This window comes from Neopelma chrysocephalum, unplaced genomic scaffold (genome assembly GCF_003984885.1).
Source record: "Neopelma chrysocephalum unplaced genomic scaffold, ASM398488v2 Primary Assembly neopelma1_24, whole genome shotgun sequence".
In the NCBI taxonomy this organism is placed as follows: domain Eukaryota; kingdom Metazoa; phylum Chordata; class Aves; order Passeriformes; family Pipridae; genus Neopelma; species Neopelma chrysocephalum.
The window spans coordinates 23,377,314-23,398,198 of NW_020897693.1; the positions used below are offsets into that span (position 1 = coordinate 23,377,314).

The window sequence follows — 20,885 nt, forward strand, 5'->3', positions numbered from 1 at the left end:
TACATTGCAGACACCTGCCTGCACAACTCCTCTGTGGTTTAAACTATTGCCCTCAACTGGAAAACTGGCCCTGCACATATGTTGCTTTGCACTGAGACGGACTGGATGAAGCTGGGAAGAAAACTACCAAGTCCATTCAGAGCTTAGTAGATTTCCAGTCTTCACTATGAAAGAACAAACAAGAAGAAAGTCTGCTTCCAGCTGAAACGTGTAGTTCACACAATTTAGCAACACATTGCCTAAAAGGGTCACAACAGTTTCGTGAAGAACACAGCAGTGCTGGGTTAATGGCTGGACTTGATCTTTTCCAACCTAAACAATTCCATGCTTCTATGAGCAATCTGTTGGTAGACTGAGACCCTTGAAGGACATAATATTTTTTATTAGAAAAAGGACAAAAACTATACCTACAAATCTTAGGATAAACTTCCTTTCCTGCTCTCCAACCCAAATTTGGGAACAGGACAAATCAAATTCTGACTGAAATGACAGATGAAAAAGCTACAAGCTTTGTTGAAATGAGTAGAGAGAACTCCTAAGAAAAGGGGTATGCTTTTTGTTTTGGCTGAGTGTGCTTACTTGCCAAACTCAGTCATCCCCCTACAAGTCACTCACCTAAAAGCTTTACACTCAGGATCCCTTGTACACACAGAAATTCCCATCAGCTTGTTACTTCAAAAATCAAATTTTCAGTTTTGCATATATGTGTAAACAAAACAAGTGAACTAGTTTTTGAAGCTTTCTTGAAGCAGAGTCTTGAACCAAGGATGAGGAACAGGCATCTTGTCTGACACCACTTTCTCCCTCCCTACAAATATTGGAAGGATAGTAATTAAGTAATTATGCTTCTAATAAATTTAATTTAATTACAAAAACTTGCTAAATTTGCTTCCTAGATTTAAATTTTTACTAGTAGTCTAGTGGTGGGCAACTCCTTAGCAATTTTTTAATCTGTAATATTTTCAGTAATGCTATTTTTTTTTTAGCAGGTTTAAAGGGCTTATATCTAATCTTGTACAGGCACAGCAGCAGCATTTGACCACCATGCTTTGGGCCCTTCTACAGTAATTATTTTCCTTTTAATGAGGACAGCACAGAAATGTGGCAGTCTGGATTTGGTCTGTAGAAACATCCCATTGGATTACTATGTCTAGGGGAGTGTCTCAGAGTAATTATTGGCATACACTTCCCCCAAAACTACCATCAGGTTGTTTCAAAGCAGTGCCAACAGTTTCCCTGCTTACTCTGCTCTTGGTGCGTTCCAGCTGCTCCCGCTGCTCCCCAAGTTCTTCGATTATATCGGTGCCAATCTGATCTGTTTCAGCAGCAATTCGGTGCGAGCGCTCAATGCTCTGACTGGCTCGGTTCAGACTGTCTGTTCCCTGGAGAAGCAGCACCCTCTGTGACTGCAGATTAGTCTGAAAAATAAAGTATGATTAACTATTAAGCACAAAGACAGAAGTATTAGGCTTCTGACATATTAAAAAGTTAGCATGTGACTCCATAGGCCATTCATTTGTATTAGTTGTACATGCTTCTTATGTTAAATGATGTGACCCAGTTAATTTTGACACAGCCTTGTTTATATGGTAGGATTATGGCCAAATCTGGTTAAATCTCAAAAAAGGATATGCTTCTAAAGAGTTAAAACAGTTACAAAAAATTGCCTTTGCAACAATTTACTTTTCCATCAAAGAACATTTACATGAGAATAGTATCTTTCTTTCCAGATGCTACCTTGTCCTTCCATTCATATCTTAAAGTCAGCCTTATTTGTGAATTCACAGTTGGTTGCCAGGGAGATCAGTAAGAGTTTACAGTCAAAAGGATTAGAAACAAACAGCACTAACAGATGGACTGCTAAGTAACAAAGATCTTCTTTTCATGCCAGTAGCCTGGGCTAGAGGATAAGGAATATTTGCTGACCTTGGGATCAAAAGGTAGCTCAAAATACAGTACTTTCTTAAGCTTCAGAAAGCTACCACCCTGCTCTCAAGTTTTAGGGGATTCAGTCAAGAGGGATGAAATGCAAAAATTTACCAAGCTACCGCAGAAGGAAATACTAAGGAAAAAGCCTCCCTCAAACCTTCCTTATCTAGGGCAGACAAACAAAAAGCCAACCTCCATGAACTTTCTGTACAGATCACAGCACTTTGAAAACAATGAGGAGATTCAGTCTCACTAGCTCAGATATCTCTATGCATATCTGGTAAACAAAGAAATTGGTATATTTCTTGCACTGTAGCAGCAAAACCACAGTGAAAAAAGCACTAAGAGGATCAAGAGTTCTTATATTTTCTTAAAATTACTTACACTGAGATTGCTTAAAAGAGAATTTTACCAAAGAACCTATACAATGCATGATTCACACTTTGCTAGTTTTGGAGACTAAAACTAGGTAAGTTAACCTTTTTTTTCAGTCAGTAGCATCACTTTTATGTTTTCACTTCTTTAGGGGATAATTAAATGAAGCATTTCAGTACAGAATGTTGTGCAAGTTACTAACTGCATGGCTTTCAGGGAATTCCATTTTGATTATACTCCTATCTTTGTTTTAGAACAGCAAAACTCTCCTCTGAGTTCCAGGTGTTCTTTCTCCTGCCTGAGATATTCATGTTACATGCAGAGAGATATACGGGGAGTTATAAAAGCACAGAAGTGGTTTAAAGTAGAAAAACTGTAAACAATACATCTGCAATATTGTTTTTAAACAATCACAGCAAAGTTAAATAAAATTTACATCTAATCCTCACACTTTGTTCATTTTCTGTGGAGAAGATTCCATATTTTATATTGCCTTGACTTCCATGGCCCAGTCCCAAATCTGTGCTTCTCATCTCTCTCTGGAACATGGACAAGTCTCTTCTGTACGCTCGGATTTTGCTCATCATTTGGTTGCGGAAAGGCAGGGGAGCATACTTCAGTTCTTCCTCCATTTCACGCAGCTTTAACAAAAGAAAGTATGTTTATTTTTTAAAGCACCAAATCTATTCTCAGCAGCAGCTATACTCAGAACTCACCATCAGATGAAGGGATTCATATGTTTTTATTGGACTGGGTGAGGGGGATTAACCTGAAACCCTATACCTCTATCTAGTAACAAGGACAACAACGCCCACATGGATTTTCAGACACAGAACACCTCAAGAAAAAAAAAAAGTTGCCAAGCTTAAGTGCTTGAATTTTTTTCCCTGAAACATCACTCTAAACTTCAAAATTTGCAGTTCTCACTTTCTTATAGTTTAAGCATTTATACAATGTGGGATCAAGCTCAGCCAGATGCACCTGGATTCAGTTGATTAGAACTGAAAGGGACTATTTTGGCTTTGGAGCTGAGAAGAAGTGCGTGAATCAAAACACTGAGTTTGCAAAAAGTCCTGGGAATTCTAGTTAACTGAATAGCAACACCAGGTGCTGTTTACCCAAAGAGGTTAATAAAGGGGGAATGCAGTGAGGGCTCCGCAGAGAATCCCGAAAACCAAATAATGGTGTGTACAGCCTCATTTCTTCTGTGCTCATAATACAGTGGGTATCAGCTTTGTATCATATCTGTGCAACACAGATAGAATCACAGAATGGTTTTTGTTGGAAGAGACCTTAAAGATCATTTAGTTCCAATCCCTACGCCATGGGCAGGGACACCTTCCACTAGACCAGGTTGCTCAGAGCCCCATCCAAACTGGCCTTGAACACTTCCAGGGATGGGGCATCCACCACTTCTCTGGGAAACCTGTTCCACTGCCTCATTACCCTCCAAGTAAAAAATTTCTTCCTAATATCCAATCTAAACCTATGCTCTGTCAGTTTAAAGTCATTACCCCTTGTCCTATCACTACATGCTCTTGTAAAAAGTCCCTTTCCAGCTCTCTTGTAGCCCCCTTTAGGTACTGAAAGGCTGCAATAAGGCCATCCCAGAGTCTCCTCTTCTCCAGGCTGAACAATCCCAATTCTCTCAGCCCTTCCTCATAGCAGAGGTGCTCCATCCCTCTAATCACCTTCATGGCCCTCCTCTGGGCTCATTCCAACAGGTCAATGTCCTTCCTGTGCTGGGGACCCCATATCTGGATGCAGAATCCCAGGTGGGGTCTCACAAGGGTAGAGTGGAGGGGGAGAATCCTCTCCCTCGCCCTGCTGGCCACGCTGCTTTTGATGCAGCCCAGGATACAAGTCACTTTCTGGGCTGCATGTCCAGCTTCTCATCTACCAGCACCCCCAAGTCCTTTCTGGCAGGGCTGCTCTCCATCTGTTCATCTCCCAGCCTGTTCTGATACCAGGGGTTGCTCCGACCCAGGGGCAGCACCTTGCACTTGGTCTTATTAAACCCCATGAGATTCCCAGAGGCCCACTTCTCAAGTTTGTCCAGGTCCCTCTGGATGGCATCCTGTTCTTCAAGTGTGTCAAGTGCACCACTCATCTTGGTGTTGTCTGCAAATCTCCTGAGGGTGCACTTGATCCTACTGTCTATGTCTTTAATGAAGACTGGTCCCAATATGGACCCCTGAGGGACACCACTTGTCCCTGATGTCCATCGGGACTCTGAGCCATTGACCACTACCCTCTGAATATAACCATCCAACCAATTCCTTATCCATCTATAGTCCGCCCATCAAATCCATTTTTCTCCAATTTAGAGAGAAGGATGTAGTGGGGGACCATGTCAAAGGCTTTACAGAAGTCCAGATAAATGACGTCTGTAGCCCTTCCCTTGTCCACTGAGGGAATCACTGCTCACAAGAAGACCAGTGGGTTGGTCAGGCGGGACTTTCCCTTGGTGAAGCTGTACTGGCTGTTTCAAATCATCTCCCTGTCCTCCATGTGCTTTAGCATAACTTCTAGGAAGATCTGTTCCATGACCTTCCCAGACACAGAGGTGAGGATGACAGGTCAGCAGTTTCCAGGGTCCTCCTTTCTACCTTTTTTAAAGATGGGTGCAATGTTTCTCCTTTTCCAGTCACCTGGCACTTCCCCGACTGCCATGACTTTTTCAAATACATGGAGAGTGGCTTAACACAGCAGCCAATTCCCTCAGGACTCTGGGATGCATCTCATCAGGTCCCATAGACTTATGCACATTCAGGTTTCTTAGGCGGTCATGAACCTGGTCATGCCCTAAAGGAAGGACTTTGCTCCCCCAATCCTCATCTTGCAGTCCACTCATTCGAGAGGCGTGGGAAGACGAGGCTGCCATTCAAGACTGGGGTAAACAAGTTATTGAGTACCTCAGCCTTCTCCTCATTTGGATCCATTGCACAGGTAGCCATGCCACTGAATTCACACTTTGACCATCCAAGCTTGGCAACTGGAGCTAGGATTTCCAAATCCTGAGATTTTGGATGCACGAATTTTCACATCAGCTTCTAGTGACAGCTATAACAAATTCACAGTGCTTAAAGCTGTATGCCAACATGAGCTCTCTCATAGTATGAGCTCCATGACTCATACATCACCTACACAGATACCCGTCAATAAGCCCCAGAAGTTAGGGGAATGAAGCATCATGTTCAGCGGTGACTCAAAAACAACCCAACAAATAGTACCTGAATATGAAAAGAAAGCTTAATCCATAATGTCTGGTTTAAAAAGACAAGTCACATGGTTGCTTTGGTGCTCCTTCGCATCACCTGCTGTCCAGCAAGCATATACAACAGAGGTTTCAAATATTCAAGGTCCCTGATACTTAACTATCAGACTAGTTTAGAAAGATCAGATGGGCTAAAACCAACATTAGGGGGAAAAAAATCCAAGCAGCAGATTCTCTACATGCTTGCCCTACAATCTCTAGGAACTTCAACTGCACCTCCATCATTCTCCTTTGTTCAACAAAGCAAAGGTGCTATCAAAACCAAGTACTCAAAAACTCCTCAAAATGCACGTAAGAATATTTGTCATATTTATGTATCTATATAGTTACATACAACAGTCTTGATGAACAGACACACCTATCTGAGCAATTAATCAAACATTAAAAAAATAAAACATCTGCCTGCCAGAATAGAACCCCAAAAAATTAACATTTGGAAGTACTGTCCTTTTAGGGCCACAGTATTTCCACTGTCAGGAAGGCCGGAAGCCCAGTCTTACACTTACTGTCTCATTGGCTTCGCGCTGTTTATCGTCAAATTCTCGAACCAGTTTTTTCTTCTCCTCTGTGAAAGAAAAAGAAGTATATCAGATAAACTACACAGAAATGACAACAGAGCTCCAACTCAATCCATTAAAAACAAGGAAGCTGCTACAGGTGGCTGATTACAGAGACATCAAGTCAAAATTTAACTCAAACAGGAACAGCCTGTTCTTATGACAACTTTCCAAAAGAGAGTGGAGCAAGACAGCAGCAACCACTCTTCCAAATGCTGGCCACTACCTCTGGTAGACAAAAGAAGTAATTTTCCAAACTTGAAATATTTTTCTGACCTACTGTCCCCCAATGTCCACTGACAGAATTGTGTGTTGAAAAATATTTAGTGTGGAAGAATAGCAAACAGAACACATTGGTGAACAGCTCATAAATATTTATCATTTTTTGCAAGTATTTGGCAAGATTACTGAAGGCTGAAACTATAATTTGGATTTGAACAGAACATCAAGTCAATCTACATTTCCAAGTGAGCCCTGAAGTTCCCGGCAGACCCAGTACTCTGCATTCTCACGGTCATAAGGTACCTAAGTACATGCAGTAAGCATTCTAGACTTCTCTAAGATAAAAGATGCCATCAAGATATCACCTCAGGTTCATGGATTAAAGCCCAAAGGCCTCCCTCTTCTGGAATGACATTAGTTGTTTGGATCAGCCAACAAAACTATACATTTTAGTTGTTTGAGACAGTCATTTACTAAGATCCATGTGCCTAGGGCTTTGGAGACCAAAGAATGGGTTTCACTGCTGTTACTCTATTTTTAAACAAAACCTTAAGACTTGTATTTTTCATGTGTTAAAAATCTACCATATCTCTCTAGCATCCATGATCAATGAAAGTATAAATCTGAAAATTCCCTTATCTCAATGGAGACAAAACAAGTTCTGTAAGCTTTTGCAAAAAAATTGAAGATGAACACCAGAAGACTCTTGTAGAGTACTGCAAATGAAACCAAATTTTATCAGGAGTCTGACAAATATCCACCTAGCTTAATTCATCTCTCTCTCAGAAGAGTATAATCAAGTCTTAAGTAAAATTTTGGGTACTAAAACATGTAGACTGTCATCTTGGTAAAACTCCTCTAATTTGATTAAAGGCAAAATTAAATACAACATTACAAAAACTTCATTGCGGTAAAAAAACTTATTTGATAATACCTTTTGGTAAACACAGTCCTCTGCAAAAGAAGGAGTTTTTAAAACACTGAGCTCTCAACAGAAAATAGGAAAAAATTTGAAGTGATCAGAACATGGTTATATAGCTCCTCTCACATACACAACACGCCTAAGCTGTAGGCTTTCCTTCTCAGTTCAAATTCATATTAAGCCCCAGAATTTGAACTGTAGAGAGCTTAAGACAGAATTAAAAACCATAATCTAAGAAGAAGTTATGCTCTCACTTGGCACAAGGAATTATTACAGACTAAGCTACATCAGGACACCAACTGGTATCAGGAAATACAGTTTCACATCCCAGTTTATTCAGGAGGAAATGCTGACTTATAAGGTTCCTAAATACACTCTCCTCAACTTCTTCCATACGCAATTGTGCTGATGCCCTTGTTTGTGTAGCTGGGTTGCAAGCGAAATCATGAAGTGCAGACAAACAGCCTTCGAAAGTCAATAATTTGTTCCATACAGGTCATTTCACTAATCCAATTTAAGCAGTGCTCTCTTAAACCCACTGCTGCCTCAAACTTGTGGAAACCCGACGCAGAACTGGAAAAGCAGCATTTCCTCGTTTCGTGTCCCCTGCGCGGACCAAGAAGATGCTGCACTTATGAACATGCAGCCAAAGAAATGCCAGCTTCCAAAAGGGATAGCATCACCGAGTGGTTTAGGTAAGCCGAGCAGCAACAGCTCGAAACTTTTTTGTTTATAAGCCAACAAGAAATCTGGCAATGTAGCTTGAAGCATTCCACTGGATCTGTCCAGTGCACAGAAATGGTGAAACACACTGAAGGGTTCAGTTCCCACCCCTCCGGATTGAACTGTGACTCAAAGTGCACAGACAGATGCAGCAAAAGTACCCACTCCACAGCAGTGCTATCCACATGGCCATCAACATTCACCTGATTCATTTCCAATCAGTTAGAAACAGATTCAGTTGTAAAGTACAGCGAACTGAAATAATTTAGAGGAAAATATCTGTATTTGAAATGATTCAGGCTGTTCAAAATGCTTCTTACAAATTTAGAAGGAAAAAAAAAGTGTTTCTAAAGTTAGGAATTTGTCATCTTGTTTATATAGAGTGAAACAGCATTTCCAAACCTTTGATCCTCAAAGACATCCCAAGGACTACAGATTCTGTCTTCCCTCAAGTTTTGGACTGTGTCAATCATCTTAAAAGAGTATTCCAAGGTACCTTTTATCATCTCCTGAATATTTCAGGATCAGATAACTCAAAAAATAAAGATATACTTCCCTTCCCATAAGTAAAAGAAGCAAACTAAACACATTAGGAGAGTGGAATGCCTACACCAGATAGACAAATTCCTGATTTATCTTAAACTCTCCTAGAAACACTTTCAAAAAATATTATCAGGATTTTTGCAGGAACAAATTTAAAGAGCAGAACAGTCATAGTAAAATTCCTTAGCATGTCTAAAAGTTGAGCTTGCAATTACTTGGAATCTGTTGGGAAAAAAAATAACAAAAAAAAGCATTACAAAACCTGTTGCCTGCAAATACTGCACTTAAGCCAATGGCTCAGAATTCATTGCTCAAGACTACCCCAGTTCCAAGGAGACAAAGTTTTATTTCACCAAGAAACTGACCATTCCCTGTTCTACAGGGAAATAGGGATTTCTACCAGAAAGGGTATTTCTTCTCTTACGCTTTTTATCCTGGTGAAATTAAGTCAGTTTTGAAATTATTTGCAGGTTTGAACACCTTTCTTGCACCAAACTTTCTGGAAATGCTGATGACAAGGATTGTGACCCTGAATTTAACTCATTAAACAGAAAGCCAGGTAAGAAACAGGATATTAAGCTTTTCATAGCCTGTGTTATCTAGCACAGCCTGGTATATTCTGGATAACCATTTTTATGATTCTACACAAAATTCATCAACTGTGGGAGAATGAGATGAGAGAGCACAGCATGGATGACAGACCCTACCCATTGCTGGGGTACAAAACCCGAGCTGAGCTACAGCAGCGCATGACAGCCACGTATCCTGTCTCTCATAAGAAGGGTTTAACCAGAGGCATTCAGTAACATTGGTAAAATTCTTCTTGTCAGATCACTTCCCTTTTCAGTTCTCAGAACACTCCAAATATCGAGAACTGAATCAGAAGCATAAAGCCTTACAGAGAAGTGTTCTGCCACTGGTGTGATATAAAGAGTACCCAAAAAATCAGGTTGTGCTTCCAATACCACTTTGAGTGGCTAGATACATAGATTTTTTCTATTTTGTGGATAGGAAGTGCACAAACCAGACTTTTAAAAGAGTAATTTAAAATGTAAACCTTCTTCAGTAAAGAAATGCTCTACAGATGCTTGTGGGCACTTGTGATAGTAAAAACTAATTTTAATTCTGTCGATGAGATTTTAAACATGAGCCCAACACACATACACACACAAAAAGGAAAAAACTCCAAAACCAAAACCCCAAGGGCACTGCAGTTGTTACAAAACCAATTAGGTTGGAAAAGACCTCTGAGATGATTGAGTCCAACCTATGAGTGAACACCACCATGGCAACTAGATCCAGTGCCACATCCAGTCTTTCCTTAAACACCTCCAGGAACAGTGACTCCACCTCCTCCCTGGGCAGTCCATTCCAATATCTAATCACCTTTTCTGTGAAGAAAGTATTCCTGATGTCCAACCTGCACCTCCCCTGGCACAGCTTGAGGCCAGGTCTTCTTGTCCTGCCGCTTGTTACCTTGTGGAAGAGATCAACCCCCACCTGGCCACAGCCTCCTTTCAGACAGTTGTAGAGAGTGAGAAGGTTATGCCTGAGCCTCCTCTTCTCCAGGTTAAACAACTCCAGTTCAACTAGAAACAGCACAAAACAACATCCAAATAACACCACCTCCTCAGAGGTGATGCTTTGAGCCCAGCACGGCTGCGCTTGGCTCTGGGGTTGAAATTTGCCAGCCCAGAGGAGCTGCTCCAGGGCAGTAAAGCCACACACCTGCAAAGCCACCAGGACACGGCAGCAGCTGAAAACAACACATGGCGAGGCCAGACCTGGCATGGCCACCCGCCCCCTCCAAGCAGGCGCTACCGAAAGCGAGGTCCCGAATCCCTGCGATTGCAAATCTCCCCGCACACAGGGTGTCTCGGAGGGACTTTGCCCCCCCGCGGCTACACAGACACGTCTGTCTGACGAGCAGCACCCGAACGACCCCGACAGGGCCTCGCAGCCAGCGAGGCCGCCCCGGTTGGAGGGACCGCGGCCCCGGCGACAGGGACCGGGGCGGTCGTGTCAAGGGAGCGGCCGAGCCCCGCTCCCGGGGCAGCCCCGCCCGTTCCCGTGCCCTCACCCCGGCCCCGTGGGACGGCCGCCCTCTCCCACCGCCTCACCGGCCGCGCTGCCCCGCAGCCGCTCGGGGACGCCCCTCAGGTCTCCGTGCAGCCCGCGGAAGATCTCGTGCAGCCGCTCCAGGTGCTCCGAGGAGCCCGTCCCGCGGCCCGCCATGGCCCCGCTGCCCCGGACGGTCCCTCGCCCCGCCCGGCGCTTCCGGCACCAGGGGCGCCCCGCGCTGCCTGCCGGGAGCTCCAGTCCCGGGGGGAGTGCCCGCCCCGCGCGGGGGCGCTCCTGCGCCGCCAACACCGCACCGGCACCAAGAGCCGGCACCGGGAGCCGGCACCGCCCTGCTGCTCCCGGGCCTCGGCCCTGCCTGCGTGGGCATCACTGCTTGCGCTCTGCGAGAGGGAATAACAGAAACCTCAGCAGGGGGTGTGAAAAAGGTGTTCCCAGCGCCGCTGCCGACAGCCGCCGCTGCGCTGCCTCCGCAGACACTTCGCGGCTTAGTAACTGCGGAGTGCGAGTATGACGGCGGCTTCAGGATGAACACAGGGACGCGGGTCGGAGCCGTGCTCTGCCCGGGGTAAAGAGCAGCGGGCTGCTGGCGTGAAGCCGGCCGGCCTCCCGCTGCGCGCGGGTACTCCCGGCAGGGGCACTCCTGCACCGGGGAGCGCGCCCCGCCGAGTGCCCGGCGCCGGAGGCCCCGGGAACATCTGGCGCGGCCGGCTCGTTCAGGAGCGCTCCGCGTGCCGCGAGGGGCGTGTCCCGAGGTGTCGTGGGCGTGCCCCGGGCGGGCGGTGCCGGGCGGGGCGGGGCAGGGCGGTGGTGCGGCCGCGGAGCGCCGGGCGCCAGCAGAGCGCGGGTAGCGGCGGCAGCAATGCTCAACTGCTGGGGAGCTGCACTGGGCGCCGCCGTCTCCGTCCCCGTCCTCCTTTACGTGGCAGCGCCCTACATCAGGTGCGTCTTACCGAGCGCGGCCCCGAGTCTTCGCGCGCGCTCGGCCCCGCGGAGCGGCGGCGGGTGCTGAGGGGCGCGGAGGCGGCGCGCGTCGCGTCTGAGGGCGGCCGGGTGTGCCCGCCCGTGTGAGTCAGTGTGTGCGCGTGTGCGTGTGCGTGTGGCGGGAGTGCGTTCTCCAGCCGGGAGAACGGGAATCACGTTCTTCAGCCCGCGCTGCGCTCAGGAATCATTCAGGCTTCCCCAGCTTCAGTGCTCCGGTGCCACTGACGCGCTCACGGCAGGAGCTGGGATGCTCGGGGGACGGGGCTCAGCCCTGGCAGCCAGAGCCCCCCCCCCCGCCCCGCACGGCGCTCCCCTGAGTCTGTCCCGGCCCCGCACCGGCGGCGCTCGCGGAGGGGCATCGGGGGGCGGGGCCCGTGTTCTCCTTAGGGCGCGGCGGCGCAGCCCATTGGACAAAAGGCCCGGAGCGCGCGGCCGCAGCCAATGGGAGCCGTGGTCCCACTTGACGCACGGGCGGGGCCGGAGGGCAGGGCCTGGCTCTTCAAAGCGGGGGGCTCGGGGCGCGCTCCTGATGCCCCGGTCGCGACATGGCCGTGACCGGCCTCCCCAGGTGACGACGCCCGTGAACCCCCGGGGCCCTGAGCGCAGCGGTGAGCCCCAGTGTTGGGGCGAACGCCGCGGCTCTGGGCGCTTAGCCCCGGCCCTAGCGCCCTAAGGATGCTGAGGTGACAGGTGCCGTCCCCTCTTGCAGGAGGTATGTCGCTGGAGGACGGTGTAAGTCGACAGCAAAGATGGAGGGGAAGGTGGTGATAATCACAGGAGCCAACACAGGCATCGGGAAGGAGACTGCCAGAGACCTCGCACGGAGAGGCAAGTCACAGTTCATCAGCAGGAATCCCTGTGCAGCTGGGGTGGCTGTGCCTGTGTGCCAGTAGTCCCTTTTCTGGACCTAAGGGAGGAGTGTTTCATGCTTACATTGAAGTCAATTTGATTCCACAGTTATTGCAGATGAGCCCAAGTGTTGGTCTTCCAGAGGCTGTAACTACTGAGGTGCAAGTCCCCAGTTCCTCAACTGGTTTCATTGCTTGAACTCCAAAAATGTACCTTGGGTACATGAAAATGCTCTGCACTGCAACTGGTTTGACAGGACTGGGGAGGTTCTGCTTGTCATCATCATGGCTGGGCTTCGCGAACAAAGATTTGGGAAGGGCTCTACCCACGTTTGTTGCAAGCGCGTTGGTGGCTAAAAAGGCCAATATGAGATAGGCACGTCTGGTTGCAAAAGGCACAGCAGAAAGACGCCTTAAGTGGTATATTCTGCAAGGCACGATTCTTTCTGCGTTGTCTTTTCTCCTTGAGAGTGATCAGTTCTGCTTGTATGAAGCTGGGAAATGCTACAGGTCCACTGCTGTATGCTTTACTTATTCACGTTTCAAGCTAATTTGGTTTTTTGGGTAACTGATAAGAAGATTAAACTACCTGTTCACAATCCGTTTAGAAATTACGCTGGTATCCAAGTACCTTTATGTGCCCCTGATTTGACATTCTCATTATAGGGGCAGATTAACCCTCTCATACCAGTGTTGTGGTACGTACTCTTGACCTGGAAGAACCTGCACAGAGGCACTTCAGATGTTTCTTCTTGGTCTGAAAGCATCCTTTGGATAAATCGTAGCTTACCATATAGTAGGAAAGGCTTTGTCCCTTCCAGCTGCTCCCCTGACTGATGCCAGTTCCCCAAAGAAAAAATATATTGTTCGTAATGCTGTGCATAGTCAGCCTGCTTGTTGTAGCCTTGATCATCCAGCGTGCTCCAGTGATCTGTTTCTGTTCTTGTTGTTCTCCCCTCCCCTCCTTGCAGGTGCAAGGGTGATCATTGCTTGCAGAGACATTGCAAAGGCAGAAGCTGCAGCCAGTGAAATCCGAGCTGAGACAGGGAACCAGCAAGTCATTGTGAAAAAGCTGGACTTGGCTGATACGAAGTCCATCCGGGAGTTTGCTGAGAAATTTCTAGCAGGTACAGTCTCTAGATCATTCTTTTCAGTGAAAATATTTTACCAAGGACTGCCATCTGCTCTTCTAGCCAATGCTGAATCCCTGCCCTGTGTATCTCTGTACCATGCTGGGTACTGTGGTTCACAGCAGGGGCAGGTCAGAGGCCATGAGCTAGTTTGTGGTAGGAGACTTATCCTTTTTTTTTTTATGGCGATGTGGCTGCAACTCAGACAGCAAGACGTTTTTTGGCTGACTTGTGCTGTCTGTCTTCATTCTCTGTTTCCCTGATTAAGGATGTCTGTTGTTTCTTGCAGAGGAGAAGGAACTCCATATTCTCATTAATAATGCTGGGGTAATGTTATGCCCTTATTCCAAGACTGCTGATGGCTTTGAGATGCATATGGGAGTCAATCATCTTGGTAAGGCCAGTGGAATCATGTTTATACTCAATATGGAATCACAGAATGGTTTGGGTTGGAAAGGACCTAAAAGATTGTCATCTTTCAACACCAATATCTGTGGCAAAATTCCAAAGGAAAATCCTGCTTTCAGATTTTCTCTTTCTTATTCTTCCTTCTTGGGGAAGGATGGAAGGCCAGAATTAGAGTTCCGGAGATGCAGTGTGGTGTATTTGCTTATCATGGATCCAGTTTAAGTATCTGTACATGTTACTTGGGACATTTTGAAATGTATGACAGCTCCAACTTTTTGAAGATGAGGAGCAGAACTTGAAGGCCCCCAAAAAGTTTAGCTGTTAATTCCAGGGGGTTTTGTTTTTCCTGGTCTTGAAATGAGGGCAGCAGTAAGATACAACATATAAACAAGCAGGGGGACCCTTCAGAGGATGACCTTTCGTCTCACCCTTAGGTCATTTTCTCTTGACTTTCCTCCTGCTGGAGCGTCTGAAGCAGTCTGCCCCAGCCCGCATAGTGAACGTGTCCTCACTGGCTCATCATGGAGGCCGAATCCGCTTCCATGATCTCCATGGTGAGAAGAGCTACAATCGTGGCCTCGCCTACTGTCACAGCAAATTGGCTAATGTGCTCTTCACCCGGGAGCTGGCGAGGCGGCTGCAAGGCAAGTTCCAGAGCCAAGTGGAGTGTTTTTCTGCTTGGGTTTTTGTACACCGTGGATGGGGAGAGTGGATTGAAGAGAGGTCCGGAAATCAACTATGCAGAAATTGAGTGGTTTTAGGCAAGTGTCACTGAGAGCTTTTTGCAGGAAGAAAGTATCTCCCATCTGTGGAACCAGGAGACTTCGAACACTAATTGTCTTTACAACAACAGGACAGAAGAGTTTAGTAGCTTGGCACAGTTGAATGTATGTCCTTTTTCTTTGGTGCTTGTCAAAAACTAGCTGCATCCATGCAGACAGTTGTGGTATGTGAGTGGAAGCTGAAAACAGAACTACAACTGCAGTCTCCAAATAGAAAAGCTAATGCACACTCAGTTGCCTTAAATGTTGGTGGGTGGTAGAACAAGCATAAGACTAGACAGTACCTCTTAAGTCACAGCATCTGTCACAGTCATGTCATTCGCTCATCAACTTAAGTAGTATTTATTTACTAAAACAGAAGCAGTGTTTTCCCTAGGAAATTACTATTAGAGTAAATCAAAAGAAACAGGTGTTCTCAAAAGCCTGATGGAAACTGCTGCTGTTTTAGCACTTGGGCCCTCTAGCACTTTGTTTTGCAGAAGGCATGTAGTGACTGCAGTGTTTGGAAGGGAACGAGGGGATGCTCCAGTGTCACAGATGAGTGATTTAGAACGCTTAAAGAATCACCATCAAAGGTATTAGCAAAAGTGGTTTTAACATGATGTCATAAAAGTATGACTTAACAAAGTTCGATGGCAAGGTTCACTCTATTACTCACTACGTGGAAGAAATTTATTAAGAAAAGTTGAGTTAGAATGATTCACACAGGTCTAGAAACACAAAGGGTAAGGAAGACCCTCCTGTTGAGTCATGAAGTTCAGATTGGACCCCCTGGCTTTCTAAACTCCTTAGGGAGCCTAGATGCGGCTAGGTCCAGTCTTAGTCTCAGACTTGGACAATGATTTATGTCTAATGGAATTATTTATACAAAGTTTATAGTAATTATTACTGAGTAGCTATATGGATTAGTAATGTTTCCTCAGTATTAATTCAGCATGCCATCAGTCACTTACTGAGGATCTGTTGCAAGCAAGGGTCTCTCTGCCTGGGTAAGGAAGGCTTTCTTAGTCTCAGGTAAGGAATCTCTAAACCTTGAGAGGCACCCATGCTCAAGGGGAGGGTCACCTGGTGTGCAGTCCAGTTGCAGTTTGGGCTCAGCTCCAGATGGGCTCATCCAAAGGTATGCTGTTACGAAAAGGTCTCTGCCTTGAGGAGCAACCTGGAGAAGTGACTCAGCTCAAGGGGAGATCGTCACCATGCAGTCACACTGTCTGGTAGGGAGAGCTCAGAGAAGGCTCACTTTGGCTGTCATACTCGTGGAATAAAGTGGTTGGCTTGTAGTCAAATTGCATACAGTGGGAAAGGTACACATGAGACTCATATCCACAACTCTCTTTGTTCCTTGATAAATCAGTCTTGGAAAAGCCACATGCTACTTGTGTTAACTGCATGATGCTCTTCCAAATTCCTGTGCACTAATGCTCACTGTCCTCTTTGTGGGTTTTCTAGAGGAGTTCTTGGCCCAGATAGGGCTCAGGCCTTTACCAAACTACTGCTGGTTTGGTTAAAAGGTCAAGTGTATCCATGACATTCAGCAAGCAGTAACTACAGAGGACTTCCCTTAGCTCTCTCTGTATCCAAGTCTGGACTCCTCCTTTAAGTTACAGAATATCTGCAGGTAGAATTGAGGAGTATATATATATATATCTTTTTAAAGACACTTTGATGCATATAGATTTGTCCTGAACTACTTTATTTTGCCATAGGCACTAAAGTCACAGCAAATGCTCTCCATCCTGGTTCTGTCTATTCTGAGTTGGTCCGGCATTCATGTCTAATGACTTGGCTGTGGAAGATATTCTCCTTCTTCTTGAAGACACCTTGGGAAGGAGCTCAGACCAGTGTCTACTGTGCAGTAGCTGAGGAACTAGACTCTGTGACAGGACAGTATTTCAGGTGGGTGCAAGCTGAAGTAGTGATACGCTGTGGAAGGCTACCTTGTTGGCTGGGCAATATGAGAGTTACTCTCATTCTTCATTAAAAAGGGACTGGGTATGAGGCTGTCTGGTAAGACTGAGGGTGACGGATACTAGAACATTACTCCTGCCAGCTCTGTTGCAATTGTGTTAGAAAAAATCCCTGACCTGTGTAACACCTCACGCAATAGCAGGTCCTTTAGTGCCAGGAATATCAATGTACTCAAAGTACAGGAACGGCTGTCACATGCTCAGAGCTTTAATCTGATCTGAGACTTGGGAAAAATCACTTTTCTGTAGAACTGTTCAGTTAATGAGGTCACTTGAGTCAATTCTGGAAAGACCACTTCGGTTCTCTTTGTAGTTTCACCCCACTGGAGCAGAAGGGGCCTGTGCTCCCAGGTAGCTGTGAGGGCTGATGGAGCTGTAGAGCTAAGAGGTGAGATTTTCAGGTCTGGCATGTGACAAAATAACTTGATTCTGCAGTGTGACAGACCCATGAGCTGGCAGGGACTCCTGCTGGGACACTTGTCACTCTATCCTGAAAATGGTCTTGTGTAGCTCCCACTACAAAACCTGTTATTTCTTGGCTACTTTGACTTACTCCAGGACCCTGCACAGCCATGGCTTTTCCCATCACCAAAGCTACAGCCTGGAGCAGTTCCAAATCATCATCATCCTAGATTTGAAGACTGCCATTTGAACAAATTCATGCAGATATGTCTGTCAACTTCCCACTGGGTGCAGAGAACTGTAACAATCTCATTTTTTGGGAAATGAATGTGAAAATTTTTCTGTCTTCCCCTCACCCCCCTCCCATGGATGCCTTTGGAGCCTTTGTGTCTTTGCAGAGCTTTCCTCTTGTGATTCGTGACCAGATTAGTCTCTGTAATGACTTTGCCTGATCTTTATTTGGGAGTTTGTAGTATCTTAATCAGACTTGAACATATAAATAGATGTCTTAATCTTCCCTGAATGACTGTCCATCCCAGGATAAAAATGTAGCATTTATGTGCTGGAGTACAGAAAACTCTGATGGATTTTAAACTCAGAAAAAAAGGGAGTTTTGGACTTGGTGGGAAATTAGTAGCTTCAACAGTAATTCACAATTACCATTGGACTAGCCTAAAATCATTTTCACTTTCCAGGCAACAGAGTATAAAGCACAAGTACAGACATTAAGAAAGGAATTTGCATGCTACAAGAAGAGAGGTGGAGTCCACCAGAGTCATTTCAGGAACATCAAAGACTGTGCACTTGGAGTTCTGAAAACACTGGGCTGAATGGAAACCTTACAAGATGCCATTTCCTCTGTGCTCTGAAACTCCCACTTATTGCACAATCTAGCATTACAGATGAGAACACAGGATCTCTATTCCAGACAGAGTGCTGAGAAGAAAGGAGCCACAGTTCAGAGGATAATGGAAAAGGGGATAACCATGCATGGTTATTACAGTGTGATTATTCTTGGGCATATCATGAGATGAATAGGATGGGATAAATAGTTTAGAATGCAGGACTGTTTGAATGGCTTTTTTGTAGTGTTTGCTAGAAAAGGTGCCCTGAAGAAGCTGGGTTAGCATTAATAGCCCATTTTAGTGGTATTAATGAGAATGTAAACTAAAGAGATTTCTTTAAGAGTTAAAACAACAGATAAAATTAGACTTGTTCGTCAGTTCTTGGTGCTGTTGGGAGAGATTCTTCCTTAAAAGCTTTCTCATGATGGCTTAGCACCAACCCTTGCTCATTTGCTGTATAGCTTCCCACCGTTCTTCAACTGGTCTTGAATTAAACTGATAGAAAGCAACTCCCTTATTTTAACACAGACATTTCAGTGTGCTAATGCAGATGAAGATCTTTGACTTAACAAATTAAAAGAATGTTCCTCTTACAGTGATTGCCAGCCAGCATACATATCTCCACGTGGCCGGGATGATGAGACAGCAAGGAAGCTCTGGAACGTGAGCTGTGAGCTCCTTGGCATCCAGTGGGACTGAGCAGCGCAGACCTCCTGTGTACCTGGCTGAATCCAGTGAAGCTTCTCTGGGGAAGAGCACTGATGAGAGACCTCAGGAGTAGAATGCTGTAATTCAGCTGCCCCAATGATGGCTCTGTGGGCACAACCTACTTTGAATTTCTGGAATACTACACTTAAGAATTGAGATTTGTAAGCAATCACTCCCTCTTCCTAGCTGGAGAATTAAAGCACTGATACAGGGAGCAACCTTTGCTTGGTATCTCACACAACAGCCCAAGACTATTGTCCTCTGGCTTTAGAATAGAAAGGGAGGTTGCAGTCTTAGGTTTAGATTGTGAAGAAAAAAAAATCACCTTAAATAAAGTTTGGTTGTGTTTTCTTTCCTAACAGCAATAGTAAAAAGGTAGGACTCTAAACTTATGATCTAAGGTTATGTTCAGTTCCTACAGTTTGACTTGGCAGAGTGAAAGTACTCTAGGATATTGAATTTTCTGGCAAGTAAATGCAATACAAATGCTCTCAAGCACACAGGAACAGGTGTGGGCCTTTCTGTGCCAAGCAATAGGTAAAGTTTCTAAGTGGAATAATTTTTCTCTCTAAGTAGCTGGACTCTAGCCACTGAGGTATCTTGGCCCTAAGTGCCCACTAATTGCATTAAGTTCACTGAGGGCTGGGCATATCTTCTGAGAACTCAGGTCTCAATGCAGGTGACTGGGAGGTTAAAAGTTGCAGGAGCGCTGGAATTGTGCATGGCCACGTTATCTTACTAAAGAAATCAGCATCTCTCCTGTGAAACACTGAGCAAAGATGGTGTAAAAATTGTCACAGTAAACCCCCCAGCTGCACTTCAAAGGACTATAGAACCTAGAAAAGACAGCGAGTAAAAAACATCTGAACCATGTTAAAAAATATTAAACAACTTCAGCTGAGACTTGAGCTTTAAATGACACCAAACTGCTGAGCTAAATAGCTGAAGCAGGAGTTGGGACTATCTTGGTATTATGGTTGAGCTAGCTACAGCACAGGAAGGTAAGATATACAGAAATCCTGGCATTTGTCTGCCCAGCAGTTACTGGCCTTGGCTGGCCTTGGCTGGCAGTCTGCCTGAGCAGGACCACACAGCTTGCACTTCCACAGGGCAGCTGGGTCAGTCCACATAGCAATGGGATTGCTCCCTTGGACCTCTAGTGCTACTTGGGTGCAAATTGCTAGAGTCTGATCCATAATCAGAGATTATTTCTGAAAGAGTTAAGCAGTCAGAAACCAAGTGCCACATCTCATTGGATTATCTTCTGCTTCTGAAAAGAAGTCTGGAAATTTTTGGACTTGCATATGAGCCTGCGACTCTGACCAACTGCCAGTTTTGGGAAACAAATGCTAATTCTAATTTTTTCTGTCTGGATGTTATCTATGCAGATCAGTCCTGTGCTACCTCTGAGCAATACTAAATAAAGCTATTTTCCTTTTACAACAGGAGACCGTATCTTCTTTCAGAAATGTTGAATCAGTTTATTTGGTGTTGCTATTATCTGCGCCTGCCTTACTAATGTAGAGAACTCAGTTCAGGTAACATTTCAGAGTCCATTTGTGTTTCTCCCTGTCACTCTTTTTTCCCTCTCTCTTTCTGCTTCACCCCGATTATGAAGCTAAATCCACAACTACAGTGTAGCAGTAGAATGCTTCCTAGCATTGGAGACTAGGCTTCCTTTCTCTGTGTGATTCTCTGATCTTGAAAGTAGTTTTCAGGAGCAAGAGAAACCATTTTTTAAAAAGCAGAAAGTGTCTCTAGCGTGAAATATTTTTGCCCTTGCAGGTCAATGCTCTTCGCAAAGAAGTCTAATTGTGGATTTAACTTAAGACATATTAAATTACACATTTCCATAGAGAGACACCCACTCATTTTGACCTTGAGCAAGTCATTTATACATCTCAGCTGATCTGTAAAAAAATGAGGGAACTAAAGCTCATTTAGTTGTGTCAAAGGGAAGCTTGTAAGGAAGAGTTAGATTAACTAGCAAAGCTCTCTGAAGAGGATTACTAAGTACACGTATGAGGCTGAACTAGCTACCTAGCTACTGGGAGGACTTCTAAAGGTGTGACGTTCCAATTGATCTAAATGTTGAGGACACTGTAGCAGATTTGGCACAACAGAAAAATTATCCCCCTTCTAATTACTTTGCTAAGCCTAGGCAAAAGCAAAATGCAGATCAAG

The 20,885-nt window shown here is 45.2% G+C and overlaps 2 protein-coding genes across 5 annotated transcripts in view; one reads left to right on the forward strand and one right to left on the reverse strand.

Annotated features, from left to right (window-relative positions):
* Positions 1–10,818, reverse strand: part of VTI1B (vesicle transport through interaction with t-SNAREs 1B) — a 15,007-nt gene extending 4,189 nt beyond the window's left edge. For 2 of the 4 annotated variants that reach the window (XR_003538322.1, XM_027708353.1), the window contains exons 1-4: positions 10,669–10,818; positions 6,088–6,146; positions 2,754–2,945; positions 1,245–1,418 (exon numbers count right to left, since the gene is read on the reverse strand). Coding sequence is in view for 2 of the 4 variants with exons in the window: in XM_027708353.1 (XP_027564154.1) it covers positions 1,245–1,418; positions 2,754–2,945; positions 6,088–6,146; positions 10,669–10,783 (540 nt within the window). In the remaining 2 variants the exon portion in view is untranslated. The remainder of the gene's footprint in view (positions 1–1,244; positions 1,419–2,753; positions 2,946–6,087; positions 6,147–10,668) is intronic. The other 2 variants (XR_003538324.1, XM_027708366.1) reach the window with 2 other exon arrangements.
* A 444-nt stretch (positions 10,819–11,262) lies between these two features.
* Positions 11,263–20,144, forward strand: LOC113981159 (retinol dehydrogenase 12-like). Its single transcript, XM_027708404.1, has 7 exons — positions 11,263–11,569; positions 12,321–12,439; positions 13,431–13,586; positions 13,879–13,983; positions 14,432–14,641; positions 16,486–16,675; positions 18,590–20,144. The coding sequence occupies exons 1-7, from the start codon at positions 11,490–11,492 to the stop codon at positions 18,690–18,692; spliced, it is 963 nt and encodes a 320-aa protein (XP_027564205.1). The 5' UTR covers positions 11,263–11,489; the 3' UTR covers positions 18,693–20,144.
* The last annotated feature ends 741 nt before the right edge of the window (positions 20,145–20,885 follow it).